The sequence below is a fragment of the Antedon mediterranea genome, chromosome 4, assembly GCF_964355755.1.
Source record: "Antedon mediterranea chromosome 4, ecAntMedi1.1, whole genome shotgun sequence".
Taxonomy (NCBI): Eukaryota; Metazoa; Echinodermata; class Crinoidea; order Comatulida; family Antedonidae; genus Antedon; species Antedon mediterranea.
In genome coordinates, this window is record NC_092673.1 from 3386605 (window position 1) to 3401302 (window position 14698).

At 34.4% G+C, this 14698-nt stretch overlaps 1 protein-coding gene across 4 annotated transcripts in view; it reads right to left on the reverse strand.

The window, feature by feature from the left end:
• LOC140046293 (alpha-adducin-like) overlaps positions 1-14698 on the reverse strand; it is a 62306-nt gene that overhangs the window by 8302 nt on the left and 39306 nt on the right. For 3 of the 4 annotated variants that reach the window (XM_072090877.1, XM_072090880.1, XM_072090879.1), the window contains exons 6-14: positions 13626-13769; positions 8386-8484; positions 6779-6946; positions 5226-5495; positions 4025-4135; positions 3612-3698; positions 2789-2845; positions 892-1063; positions 157-240 (exon numbers count right to left, since the gene is read on the reverse strand). In XM_072090877.1, coding sequence (XP_071946978.1) covers positions 157-240; positions 892-1063; positions 2789-2845; positions 3612-3698; positions 4025-4135; positions 5226-5495; positions 6779-6946; positions 8386-8484; positions 13626-13769 — 1192 coding nt within the window. The remainder of the gene's footprint in view (positions 1-156; positions 241-891; positions 1064-2788; positions 2846-3611; positions 3699-4024; positions 4136-5225; positions 5496-6778; positions 6947-8385; positions 8485-13625; positions 13770-14698) is intronic. The other variant, XM_072090878.1, reaches the window with a different exon arrangement.

A 14698-nucleotide genomic window follows, 5' to 3' on the forward strand; every position in this document is an offset into this window, starting at 1 on the left:
TAATCATGTTCATATTTAGGCGCATCACATGTTTTTGTCACATAAAGTTTGATAGTGTAGACAGGGCTTAAGGATTTTTAAATCCTCCCGCCTTTTTGACAAAACCATTTTTTCAAGGCTTAACTACCATGTATGATTATAAACTGTAATACGTACCCTCTGGACCTTCAACTCGGCTCACATTGTTTACAACTGTGGCATCGTCTACTTCTTGTACTATCAGCTCTATCTCTTTTACATCTACATATTTTTACAAAATACAGAGTATTCGAATTATTACACCACTAACAATTTAATTAGTTGCTGTTATGGATGTTTCTGATATGCTATTTTACATATTATTTGCATGCATTTCTTTCAGAATATTTACGTTTTGTTCATTTACTTTTCAAGTATTAAGATCAGTCACTGTGGGAATGATAAAAAGTTGCCCCAACCGTGATTCGAGTCAGAACCTTCTGCTTGATATGCAGATGTACTAACCATTAGACCATTCATAGTATTGTTCAAATTTGATTGGATAGCGACTCTTTCACAATCTCGGCGTGGTACTTGTACGCACGCACACCAGAGATCAAATTGATACGCCCTCATCTTTCAGTGTATATATATAATATTGTATGGTATCCATAAGAATAGATCTCGCACTGTATCTAGCTTTCACAATGATACTCTCATGGGATTCACGTTGAAGTTATATTTACCAATTGTAAGGGTCAATTGTTATTATACTATTGTTCATACATAGGTACAAATTAACTTTTATGGAGCCCGTGAGACATGAACTACTAAGAAATCCTGGTAGGTATAACATTTTATCTATGCTATATGGCTAAAAATCACTTCTTTCCGTGATAATCAAAATGAACATAATTGTTGTTGAAGACAAACCTTGACCGGTTTTCTCAGCAATTTCTTTCTTGTATTGTAGAATATCTTTCTCGGTCATCTTATCGAATGGGTTGGGGGTGTACGACGTGTACAAGACTGCGTCTTGTTGGTAGTCTCGTTGAATTATGCCTTTTGATGCAGCTTTGACGTTGTCACTTGATGGGTTTCCTTGCTGAGAAAACAAACACGAAAAACAATATTATTTATACATAAACAAAATTTGTATATAACAAAAATGTTTTTATTTAAAAATTCCATCAGACTCCCAAACACATAACATATACAAAATTAAATTACTTATTCAAATAATAATTCACTTCTTTAAAATCTAACCATAATATGTAAATTCTTTCACAATAGTTTTAATTTACATTTAACCATAGGAACATTATATTAGTTTAGAATATACAGATTAAAACAAAGAAAGAATTAAATGTTAATATTATTTTTATTATTTCTAATGTTATTAAATGTACTTTTTAAAGTTAAATTAGTACTAGTTCATCCATATATTTACCAAATTTAATACTTATTTACACCATTCAATACGAAGCCAATGTACTTTATATAGACTAATTATCGTCATAAGAGGTGATTACATAAAGATATTAATAACTTAAACCGAGTAATATTTCCATTTTGACATAGTTTCAATACAATATGATATGTAATAAAGTTTATTGATTGTTGAACATGGGACCAGACGACGAAACACAAAAAGCAGACGGCTTTGTCTTGCCCATCACCAAAGATATAGGAATATGAAATTATTAATTTAATAATTAGCAATCAACTAATATTTTAATAATCAGCTTTTAATTAATTTATCTTAGATAATAACATTTCGGATATTCGGATAAACTGCAATTTATTATACTTTCAATAGACTTTAAAATAATGTTGTTGGTTCAATATAATAGAGAATTCAGAGAGATAGGATAGCATAGACATTCAACAACCAGTACACATGTAGTACAATATAAGCAACATAAATTTAAAATCCAGTAAAACCTATATATTTTCTTAACATTTTGCTGTGACACCATTTAAGCAGGCATAGATTACAACACACATCATAAGCTAGACTCACAAAACGAGCATATTTTCATCAGAAAGTAAAAATGTAAAGCAACATATATTCGATTTATTTTCATAAATTATATGATTCTTATATTCTTCTTCAAAAGAATAAGTATTAAATTAATGTATGGCTATTGGCCAAGTTGATGATCCCTTACCAAGATCGATAAATCCAGAATCAAATACACGATGAATAAATGATGTGAAACGAATCGTGTTGTGGATTCTTAGAAGAATTACGTTTACATAAAATCACTAAAACATTCAATCTAATATTAACGATGTTACAACACCCACACGATACAACATAAATTGATTAAATAAGGATGGTGTACACATTATGGGTTGATAAGTCTTCCTGGAAAAATGGACCATGTTTGGGACTGACATTTTAGTGTTCATTAGACTAAATTTACCAATAGTTGACACACCAGGACATGTGTCTTTAAGGATAATTACAACATAGTGTTTCATGATGCAAAACTAAAAGTTGAGATATTGATTTAAAAACAGAAATGTTTCCACTAAGTTGACTTACAACATCAACAAGAAAGAATATGGTGGTGATATGCCCAAATATGGTAGTGATATGTCCATATATGGGCACATAACATTTTTGTTGTCACATAAAGTTTGATAGTGTAGACAGAGCTTAATACATATGTGTAGATATACTGTAGTGCCAGGAAAGATTTTATAGATGAAAAATATATACTGTAATGCAGCTAGTGAAAACGTATGTTAGTATGCGTTAGTGAGTAATGACTGCTAGGACACAGATTTGTGGGTGGTACAACACATTTGTTACACTTAATACCTTGCGATCGTCCTCAAGACAATCCGAGGAGTTGGACAACGGTGCATCACTAGAAAACTACGAGAAAGTACAAAATACACAAATGGGAAAAAATGTATCAATCTAAAGGAACAGCACATCATTATTTCCAACGCGTGCGAGCAACGTGGATTACACGCGGCGTGGGACACACGCAACATGTATTACACGCAACGCCAAATGTTGTTACGGTTACACCACTGCAACAACACGCCAGTATGAGCATGCAACTCATCTTAATGTGACTCATTTCGCTACAATTTTGTTATACCGAATGAGTCACATTCGCCACATTTTCACGTTATAAACAAACTACTAAACATACAGTGATAATTAAGCGTTAGTTGAAACAATTAAAATAATAAATGTTTGTAATTTGAAAATGATTCGATTACTATCAGATAATTACACAATACACTATTATGATTGATTAGGTGAATTCAATAAACAAAAGCATTTATTATATATTATATAAAATCAATATTTTAATCTATCATGCCAACTAAAATGAATTTGTGTGAATGTTATTATAAATAAGCTTTTTAGTATTTTAAAGTTAATAATGCAATAAGTTGGACATCATAAATAACCCTTATGCAAATCAGCATCTTGGGTACAAATCATAAGAGATATGGCACCATAATAAAGACATATGTCAATACTATATATAAATTGTAAAAATTAAAAAATAATCAGAAATTAAACATCAAAATAATATGAATGTGCATATTAATCATAATAATGATGAATATTCACATAAATATAATTATAAATATTGATATTAGTAAAGTTAGTGAATGCTAACCTGCGGTGGTTTCTGCCATGTAACTCCAGACAAAACCTCCGATATTGGACCAGCAGACTTCTTGTCATCATAGAAATCATTCTTCAACTAATTAGGTAAAAATTTAAATAATGAGGAATAAAATTAGTCAAAAGATTCAAAATATTTTCTATATTCCATTATATACACTATATGTGTTTACAGAAAAATGTGATGTGGTCAAATATTGGACATGATTATGATGATATTTGGGCATATCATTACCATATTTGGGCACATCACACTTTTTTTTGTCAAACTAATTTGACAGTGAACAGCACAGGACACAGTGGTAGGAAGATGTTCATTTTGTTGTAATGTAGAAGAGCAGGGAGATGATATAATCTCTTTTGTACAAAATATACACACAGAACTAGCGGGTTATGATACTTTACCTCTTTTCTTTTGTTCTTAAATTCTTTGGGGTTATCTCCCTGTTTAGCAAACTGCTGCGGATCCTGGATAACAATTGAATCTCCACACGTCCCATCTTCTGATGTAATCCACTAGTAATACAAACATACGCATTATATGATTAATTGAATTGAAATATATATTTATACTGGGTAACCTCTTCAGTCAAAGACTGGTCTCCCAGAGGGCCCAGTTGGTGATCAGTGGCTGTGATGTACTACTACACCGGGGTAACCCCCTACTCGTCTCGAAAGATGTACTAGGTTCTTTAAAGTGCACACGAGCAAGTTGTGTACACTGGACCTACGGTTTATAGTCCTTATCCGAGAAGACTCGTTCTACCACCAGAACCATGGAGTGAGTGAGCCTCGAACCCCTGCCGATGTTATGGCTACGTGATTACGGTTCCACTGTCTTAACCGCTCGGCCACTCACCCCATTAAGAGCACGTTTAAAATGATAAAGCTTGGATACGTACAATACTGTTGTTAAGCTCTGTCTACACTACAAGTTTGACAAAAAAAAGTGTGATGTGCCCAAATATGGTAGCGATATACCCAAATATGGTACTGATATGACATCATCATGTCCATATATGGGCACATAACATTTTTTTTGTCACATTCAATTTGATAGTGTAGACAGAGCTTTAAATTATAGCTACTTAATTTAAACTAATCCCATACTCTCCCCTTTTACCCATACTATGTTTATTGATTCAGAATTGAAGCTATTGACAATGACAAACAAACATAATATTATTGTAAATGATACTATAGTTATTATAACTGTGAATATAAAATACTAAATACTGTTAAGCCGTAAGAAAAATCAATTGAATTGATATAAATTATTACTAAAAGTGTTGAATTTTAAATGGTAAGCCAATATCTGAAGTATCTCTTGAGCTTGTATTCTCATCAGTTTTATCATTTTAATATGCAGAATCCATTACTAGTTGAATTTATGAATCAAGATGTCCGATTGAATTTTATTATTATAAAGCTCTGTCTACACTATCAAACTTTATGTGACAAAAAAATGTGATATGCCTGTATATGGACATAATGATGTCACACTACTACTATATTTGGGAATATCACTACTATATATGGGCACATCACACATTTTTTTAAAGCGTAGACAAAGCTTAAAAATTTGCATCTGGCGGTTTTTACTCACTTTGGTTTTTGTCTTTGGACTTGAATCCCCGTCTTCCTGTATTGTGACTTCCATCTTAGTATATTGGTTTGGAGTATTCAGCCATTTTGTCTTCTCCTTCTGTTGTCGTTTATTCGCCAGTTTGAGTGGGGACACATACTTGCTACCGTCCACGTCATCGTCATATACGTAGGTGAAGTTAGTAGAGATGGGCGGGTGGGCGACCTCACTGCGTGGCTTAGGCTCATGCTGGACAACAGGTTGGTGATAAATATAACCTGTCTTGTAGCCCTATAGTTGAAATAATAAAGAAATATTTCTTACAAAAACATCGCTTATCTCACGGTAACTACTGTCTACATGCATCTCAATATTTATCAGCAAATGTTTCATATACTCTCTTTTCCCAGACGTGCTTTGGGGTATACACAGTCCGAGTTTCCAAATACCTATTTTTTGAAGCCGTAGTAAACTATAAGCTACCGTATGGTAACCGTTTCTTAATGCTTCCGTTCTCTTAAATATAACTGCCTAAAAGAGCGGTGCGATAACAGTAAAATGTTACGAGGAAACAAAGGTAGTAGTAGTAGACATTATTTTGAAATATACAGTAAATTTCCCATATACACACATTATGAAGTTAGTAGGAACATTATAATGTGGTACAACAACTAGGCCATAATAGTTAAATACTGAAACAGCTATTGACCAGTCAATAATATGGTAATAAAATCATTATATATATTTTTCTTGGAAAGTTTATCTGCACTGACAGGAAGCAATTACAGTTCTAGAACCAGACAGATTGCTATTAGGCGGACTACTGTAAGCCATTATAGGAAATATTAAAATCATTATTGCTTTATCCAAGCATAATATGTCTCATCTATGCAGATTAAACTTTCTTTTCTATTCAGAGATCTTGTTAAATGAGACAATGTGAAACGGTGGGCTAGTATTACATCGTGTAATGACATTATATTCATTGGCTGAATTATGTGGTTGATCTAGCCTACAGTATGCTTCTTTCACTCTTTCACAAGATCTTTCAGTCAGCAATCACCCTAAAGGCCAATTTACACAGATAACCATAATAGATACAGATTCTATGTGGGACAAGCAGTTTTCCGTTACCACTTGTCTGTGTAAATTGGCCTTAAGAAGCCTCTTTATAACTTCCTTTACTATAATGTCCTTTCCAGCTAACACTCATGCTAAGTTTATTGTAGCTCCATACCTTAATGTTATATGGACATTACAGTGAGTGAGTGGCTAAGCGTTTTAAGACAGTGGAACCGTAATACCTTGTCATTGGCAATGGTTCAAGGCTCACTTGCCGCATGGTTCTGGTGGTAGAACAAGTCTTTTCAGATAATGACTAGGTCCAGTGTACACATCTGGCTGACATGTGCACTTTAAAGAATCTAGTACACATTTTGAGACAAGTAGAGGGTTACCCTGGTGTACTAGTACACACACATCCACTGTCACTCACAGAGACTTGTCAGCATACAAGGTTTAGGGTCACCCTCTATAAATAAGTTGAAATAATAAAAGAAAATTACAAAACATACCATGTTGTCTAACTGTCTCATCATTGCCTCAAATTCCAGCTCTCCAACCTTCCACTTCTTAGTATCTCCAACACCACCAGAGCCACGTACAGCAAATTCGTGCGTCTTTTTCCTCATTTCTTCAGGAAGGAGGACCAGGTTGTCCATACCAGCAGCCATAGACTTTACCTGCAGACAAATTATTGTACTTTATTAAGATCTGGTTTAGATTGATTTTGCATCTAATTGCACAAAAGGAAACAAGCAAGCTTGGACAAAACCAACCATCAGTTAGAAACGGTATAAGAAAATATGTGTATACTAATGCACACTCATTATTTATGTAAATGTTATTGCTCGGGAATTCATTAAACTTCATCTATCATAGTGCAATAGCAAATTATTCTTTATTATTAATTAATATAAGTCATTGATATAGTAAGTTTACAGATACACCACTCAACATTCCAATAAAGATGCCTCCATTAATCCTAAAACTTGTTTACAATTGTCTATGCCTTTTTCATAGGTAGTAATAGCAGATCATATTTCCTTTAAATTCACAGGCTAGGTAGCTATGTCAGGGGTCAGTATGGATGAACTTGAAAATCCCAAGTGTAAAGGTAATGTAAGATGTTGGAAATGCAACCCATTTGTGCACAGTACATTCCAGGGTTTTAGAATTCCCACTGACACAACATAAATCAAGTTATGAAAGACATGCTTGTTAATTCTAAAGTTTTTTTTCACATATTTATTATAGCACATTTGTTGATTCTTTGAAGAAAAGTTCATAAGAGTTGAAAAACATCTCAGCTCATTTTAGGTAGTCATCTATCCACAGAATAATTTAAGAAGACTTTAATAATTATCAATAAAGCCCATAGCCAAGATTTTTTTTATAAAGGTGGGAGGCGGAAGGTGTGGGTGGCAGTGGCGATTTTGAAAGGGACCCTTAGTTTGGTGTCATCACTTTTGCATTACAATTTGCGGCTGACCCAGGCCCCTGGAATTTTGATTCTGAAATCTATTCAGATCAAAATTATTCAAAAGTTATAAATCAAGTTTCAAATTTTAGAAGCTCATATTGAATTTTTTTTCAAAATTATTCTTTACCTCAACAATTTATCAGTAATCGCTTTTCAAAATTATTTAAATTCAGGATTACTAGCTTGTCTTATGGTTACATCAGTATAATCCAAAGAGATTAGCAACCAGTAGGATGTGGATTACCTGTTAATCCCACTTATTAAAATTCATAAAGCATACAAACATAGTAGATAAGTGATGTTATTTCTCTATGGATCTTAGGAAAATGGCGGTCTCAGGACTGCTAAAGTATAAAGCTTTGTCTACAAATCAAACTAGTTTGACAATAAATGTGATGTGCCCATATATGGACATGATGCCATATTTGGACATATCGCTACCGTATTTGGGAACATCACACTTTTTTGTACACATAAAGTTTGATAGTGTAGACAAAGCTTTAATGCAAGTTTCTCATACTAGAGACAATAGATCTTTATAACATAGCTATGTTGTTCTGTCTAAAAAAAAGAGTTTGCTTTACCTAGACTGTGAACACTTAATTCCTGAAACAAATGTGAGGTGTTAGTTACCCTTACCTGTATTTCGCAGGCGGCCATAACTGTGAATAGGTAGAAATATGCTTCTTCAATACTGGCTCCGCAACACACTACACCATGGTTACGCAAAAACATAACCTATAAAGAATATAAAAATATGAACATTTAAGTATACTTTATTTAAGTTTACTTTAACAAAATTGATGAAGAGAACTGCAATTGAAAGGTAATTTTAACATGGAGAAGAATATTTGAAATGAATAGCTTATTTTGTAATTTTTTATAGTATAAATGAAGGTGGTTTTAGAGGTGCGTGTGATGCACCACTTCCCACCTTTCCTAGATGAACTTTGTGGAATTGTTGCTAGTAATTTACAAATATTCATCACAGGGAATTTACTAACCCATACTACCCATATGCCATGCTAGTCATAAACATTACAAAACTGTCGTGTGTGAAACAGCATCAAGTTTTCCCAGAAATAAAGACAGTCACTAAAGTACTAAAATATATAGATTACAAACTGTATTACTGATGTACATTGTGTAAACAAAATGTCCCCATATAAATTGATTCCCGCTATATGAACTACAACCGAATAATGCTTCATGTAATAACACAACCCGTATAATTTAATAAACCGATTAAACTTTATTATCAAATAAGATGTTAATTTAAAGACAGTTGTTTTTGGCAGGAGGGATGTGGTATTGAATTATACATAGATGTACGCATCGTACGCATGATAATCCAAATATTTTTAACTTACTTTACTTACTTTAGTGATGTAGAGACGTATTACTTATCATCAATCAATTAAGGTTAATAAACATGTACTAAATTCAGTTCTGAACTGTTTATAGATTATAGGTTTACCTAGTCTTTTGACAAATTCATCTTTTCATTGTATCACGTCAAACTAACATGACATTGTAATCATAGGCAAGGGTTCGAGGCTCACTCTGCTTAATGGTTCTCGTGGTAGAACGAGTCTTCTCGGATAAGGACTATAAACCGTAGGTCCAGTGTATACATCTCGCTCATGTGCACTTTAAAGAACCTTAAGTACTCTGGTGTTCTATTATACACACAGTTATCATAACTCATCATGAGTGCCCCTTGAATGTCAGCATATGCTGTTTGAATAAACAATAACTGGATGCATTGGCAGATCCAGCCACCACCCCCATAATCCATAGGTTCCAAGATGTGAACCTCTCCCTTGTGAACATAAAGGTTACAACCCAATTGGGTCATGCGCCACTTTATGAATCACTAACAAACACCGCTAATTATATCAAAACCGATTTCAACGCAACAATTACTTAAATAGGTTATTATCAAAACAATTCATTTCTGTTCTTTCCTTTTCAGAACTGTTATTCTTTAATCTCTACCACCGGATCTTCTATACATCATTTGATACTTTGCAAACATTGTCACATAGACTTATCAAAATGCATAATACATAATATTTTTCAACCATTAGTTTGCAATCCCTAGGCCTAGAGGCTATAATATATTACTTATTGTATGATTTTAAACCACTGCATTAACCCAGAATATTGCACTCAATCAATCCCTAGTATACTTCCATTTTAAAACTCAACCTTAGGGCAGTAGGCAAATACCAGACTATAAGTATTACATATTGTTGTGAGAAATATAAAGTAAAACAAATTGACTAATGGTACAAATGGCTGGAGGTATTTTTTTTTTATTATTTGCCCTTTTTGTGACATTGTTAGGAATGAATTTTTACCAGAATTACCTAAAATTAGAATTTTAATTCTTGCGGTTTTTACATTAAACCTTATTAATAACTGCAAGCGAAAGTATCTTATGAACTTTTGACCACTGGCTGACCTATTATTATATTTAGATTCTTTTTAGTACTTATTCATAATGTATACACCTGGACTAAGATATTTAAATTAGTAGGGATTACTTACTGTACTATCCATTATCTTAAGTTCAAACTAAGCATACTCTTCTCTGTACACCCAGATTTAATAAGACTATTAAAGAACCACTGATATTTCACGATTTAAAAATCAGCTTTAAAAGCAAGCATTAGCTATTACTATAAGAAAATTCAAACCTGGAAAAAAAAAGTATTGCCATTGGAAATGTTTCTTCCGAATAATACCACATTGATTTGAAGCTATGTTTACATACTTTTTTCTCTAATAGAGTGAAATTGCCGTTTATTGAAGCTAAATTGCGGTTTATCTTTGTTCCGCAGATGTACCAAAACCTATTGAAGTTACACGGTCAGTGTTATATCAGTGTTAATGACAAAGAGGTATAACAGAGTAATCTGATCATGCGAAATTGGCTGTAACTTGGATATGATTCGGACCAGCACACGCAAACGTGCATAGAACAACTCTAGTGCGTGTAAAGATTGTTTGCTTTCTTGCAACAGTAAATCTAAAGCTGGGTTCCCACTAGGACGTAACGCAAGGGCGTATACACAAGCGTGTTGACCAATGACAAGCGACAGTTCGAATAATTCATCCTTTGTGATTGGTCAACTAACTTACGTTAGTTGCAAGGGTCCCAAGTCTACCGCTACTCGCGGTAGTCTACCGCTTTTAGTACCCATCTACCGCGCTACCACCCATCTACCGCGCTACCGCTATCTCGACGTTTTCTACCGCATTTTTATTTTTTTAACGCATTTTCAAATTTCCCCATATTTTTGGCGAAATTGATTTACGGTTACACCCAGGCTCAGCCCATGTCAACAATAGTCAATAACCAGACAAAAGTGAGGCAGGATGTTGAGAACAATGTCTATTCATGCAGTCTCCGTGGTCTATTATTGTATTTTTATTTGTATGCACTGCCTTTTGTTAAACCGTAACAATAATATAAACATGCACGGTACTACACGCCGGACGTAGAAAAAAAGAAGCGTGCAACCAACCGTGAATCAATCACGTGGTAACCGGAATACGCGATTATTATTTTTGGGAGCATCCAAGTTTTAACTAAATAAACGCTTTGATTACACAGTGGTTGAGACACGTTTTTAATAGTTATTACATTTTTAAACACCCTCATAATTAATGGACTCTACCAATGTTGATCCGCTGGAAAGAACAACAGATCGCACATCGCACGAGGTTGTTGAGGCGGTGTTTTATTTGGTTTTACTGTACGATCCGATAATACGAACATGTTAAATGGATTCGCTAAGCAAGTACTGTAGGCCTACGTTTAATAAAAATTTACCTAAGATTGTCGTAAGCTCTTTTGTTCAAACTTGTTATTTATAGCAATAACCCACCCATTCCGGCATGCACGCTAGGCCTCCAGCCTAGGCCTACTCCTCGATCGATCGATGTCGCTGGTGGGGAATTTCCCAGCGATAAGAAATCGGCGAAATAGCTCATAAACGGCCTACATTTTAATGTTATATCTTTAATGCCAGTGTAATTACGTATGGATAAAACAATATAAAACTCAATGTTTTTCATCTGAAATAATATGTTAACTCGCGTAATGAAGCATAAGACGGATTCGGAATAGTTTTGGGGTTTAAAAATGGTAGCTAGCTAGGCTAGGGCCTAGATTCTAGGCCCTAGCCTAGCTAGCTAGTAGAAGCCCTAGGCTAGGCCTGTGCCTACAAAAAATGAGTAAATTCTATTGGACAATACTATCATGTGTAAATATTGTACATTATGTAATTAAGTTAAATTATGTTATATACTGAATTTTAGTTAAAATACAGTATATAATATATTTTTTAAATTCTTTATACTGAGGATGTATCCATAAAAAAAATAAGAATGTAAAAATACTGATGGATAAACCTATGTAAAAATTAAGCCAACTTATAAATATTGTATATGTAACATATTTAGTTAAGAGACGTAAAACAACACGCGTGTTGATTTTCGATTCCCCGCGCGTTAACTTTCGACGCCCCGACGAATTGAATGTGATTCACGACAAAATCTCCTGCGAATGGACTTTCCCAAGTTGGGACCTCTGTAGTTGCGTCTTTAGTGGGAACCAAGCATTACTATCAAGCCACATATAAGAGATGGCACTTTTATCCAAATGCTGTCCTTGGCTATTATACAAGATGACCTTTTTAGGCAAGATAAAAAAAATGCTACTTAATAGCTATCATTATTCACAATCAATTTATTGACCATTTTGTTTGGACTCTACTTTTAATGGACTGAGTCACTGAAAGACATTTTAGATGATTAGCTGGAAGCTAGGTCAAAGTTGAAGTCTAGTGAGTCACCCTACATTATAATAACATACGGATTATACTCAACAGTAACGATCTACAGTTGTTATGTTTAGTTTCCTAATTGGCTCTCAGCTCATCAACTTACAAACGTTACCCTTTGTGTAATTGTTAATGTTAGAATTACAAGAGTTGAAAAGTTACTTGGTGAATGACATGCTTTTGGGTGTTAGGTTCTAAGCCTCTAATGCTTGTAACAATCTTGCATGATTAATGTAGCTATCATTGATAAACCTCTATCGTAAATAAAGCACCCAATAATTATCTTACTTTTTTTTGCAAAGTCTATCCAAACGTAAATCGCATCCAATTAAAACATTATCTCGTGTTTCAGATACGCAAAACATCTAGAGTTTCAACTCTTTGTAACTGTAGATACTGAACACAGCTAAAACCTTTCAGAAAGATGTGTCAAAAAACTGTGTACAACACCTTTTTAACTTCCTCTAAAAATAAAGGAGCATTTCACCTGAACACTACTAGTGGCATTGTTTCATTTTTCTTCCCAATCATCGAGCAAAAGTACATATGTATACGCCCATTTAACTTGTCTGTGCGACGCCCATAAAACTTGTCTGTGCGACGCCCATCCAACTTGTCTGTGCGACGCCCATCGAACATGTCTGTGTGCGATGCCCATCCAACTTGTCTATGCGACGCCCATCCACTATGTCTGTGTGCGACGATCATCCAACTTGTCTGTGCGACGCCCATCCAACCTTTTCTGTGCGACACCCATCCGACCTTTTCTGTACGACACCTATCCAACTTGTTATCGAGTCTGACTGATCCGATTACATTGAATGTATGCAATTCATATTTTAACAGCGCTGTTGTGGATATCATGCCTTAGATGACGATGACGCCCACTTACCTTGTTATCTGATTGATCGTATAACTTAGTATGAATGTCTGTATAAATCCAACTGTTAACAGTAATTCCCGTGAAATTGAACACATTTGGGCCTCCCCAATTATCCCCTTCCCAGCGATGCCCACCAAGCTTACCTTGTTATTGGGTCCAAGAGATCTGATTACTTTATCCTTATCTTCTTCTTCTACCAGAATACCTGTGTAGTCCATATAGGATACTTCACCTACAATCAAAGATTCTTGTGAAATTGGTAACAAACCGCATTTCATTGAAGAAACCTAAAAAAAACACACAACAAACAAATAATGGAATATCATTTGCAAATAAATCAAATATTCAAATTGTTCATAACCACCATTCCTGACATAATTTCCATACTCTTTAAATAAACTTGAAAAACATGAATCTTATAGATTAGGAGTAACTGACGTTAATATGTCAGTCAGGGGGAAAAAGGCAAAAGGCATCCTACTTGTTATCAGATAATCTATGGTTTTGACAAATCTTGTAACATGATTGTTATTTAAGGCCCTGTTCAGACCCATGGCGTTAGACCGTTTTAGCGTACGACGCTAAAAGAATGTGTGTTTGAACAGTTGGAGATTAGCGTACAACGCGTCGTACAACGGTTGTAGCGGAAAACGGTTGATAGTACCGTTTTAGCGTACAACGCTACTGTAAGTCAACGTTGTATCCAATCAGAACGTTTCCTGTTATGACGCGAAACAAGGTTTGACCTAGGCTGACATCTTGTATCGTCAATGTGTAAGATTGATTTCAATAACAAAAAGGCCAGAATAAATAAGGCCTAACTACACTACAAATACAACTGTTACAAAGGCTACAAACTATTATCAACTGATTACCATTATATTTTCTAACAAATGACATAAATACATGCACCTTGTATTTAAACATAGGGACTACGATCCCATCCGCTTTTAGGCCTAGCTAGGCCTAGAGCCATTCACGCATTTCATTCAAGCTAAAAACTAGCGTGGGACATCAAGTCACTCATTCATACAAGGCAGACTAGACGGGACAAGTTTAATGCTGAAAACCCCCTAACTCCTAAAAAAATCAGTAAACAAACAAGGGGAGCTGTGTCCCTTTTATTAGCAAGTTAAGGGTTATTTTCAACCGACTGGACCAAATAATATATATCTTTGACTGGACTGGATAGACTAATCACAATCATTTTTTTCTT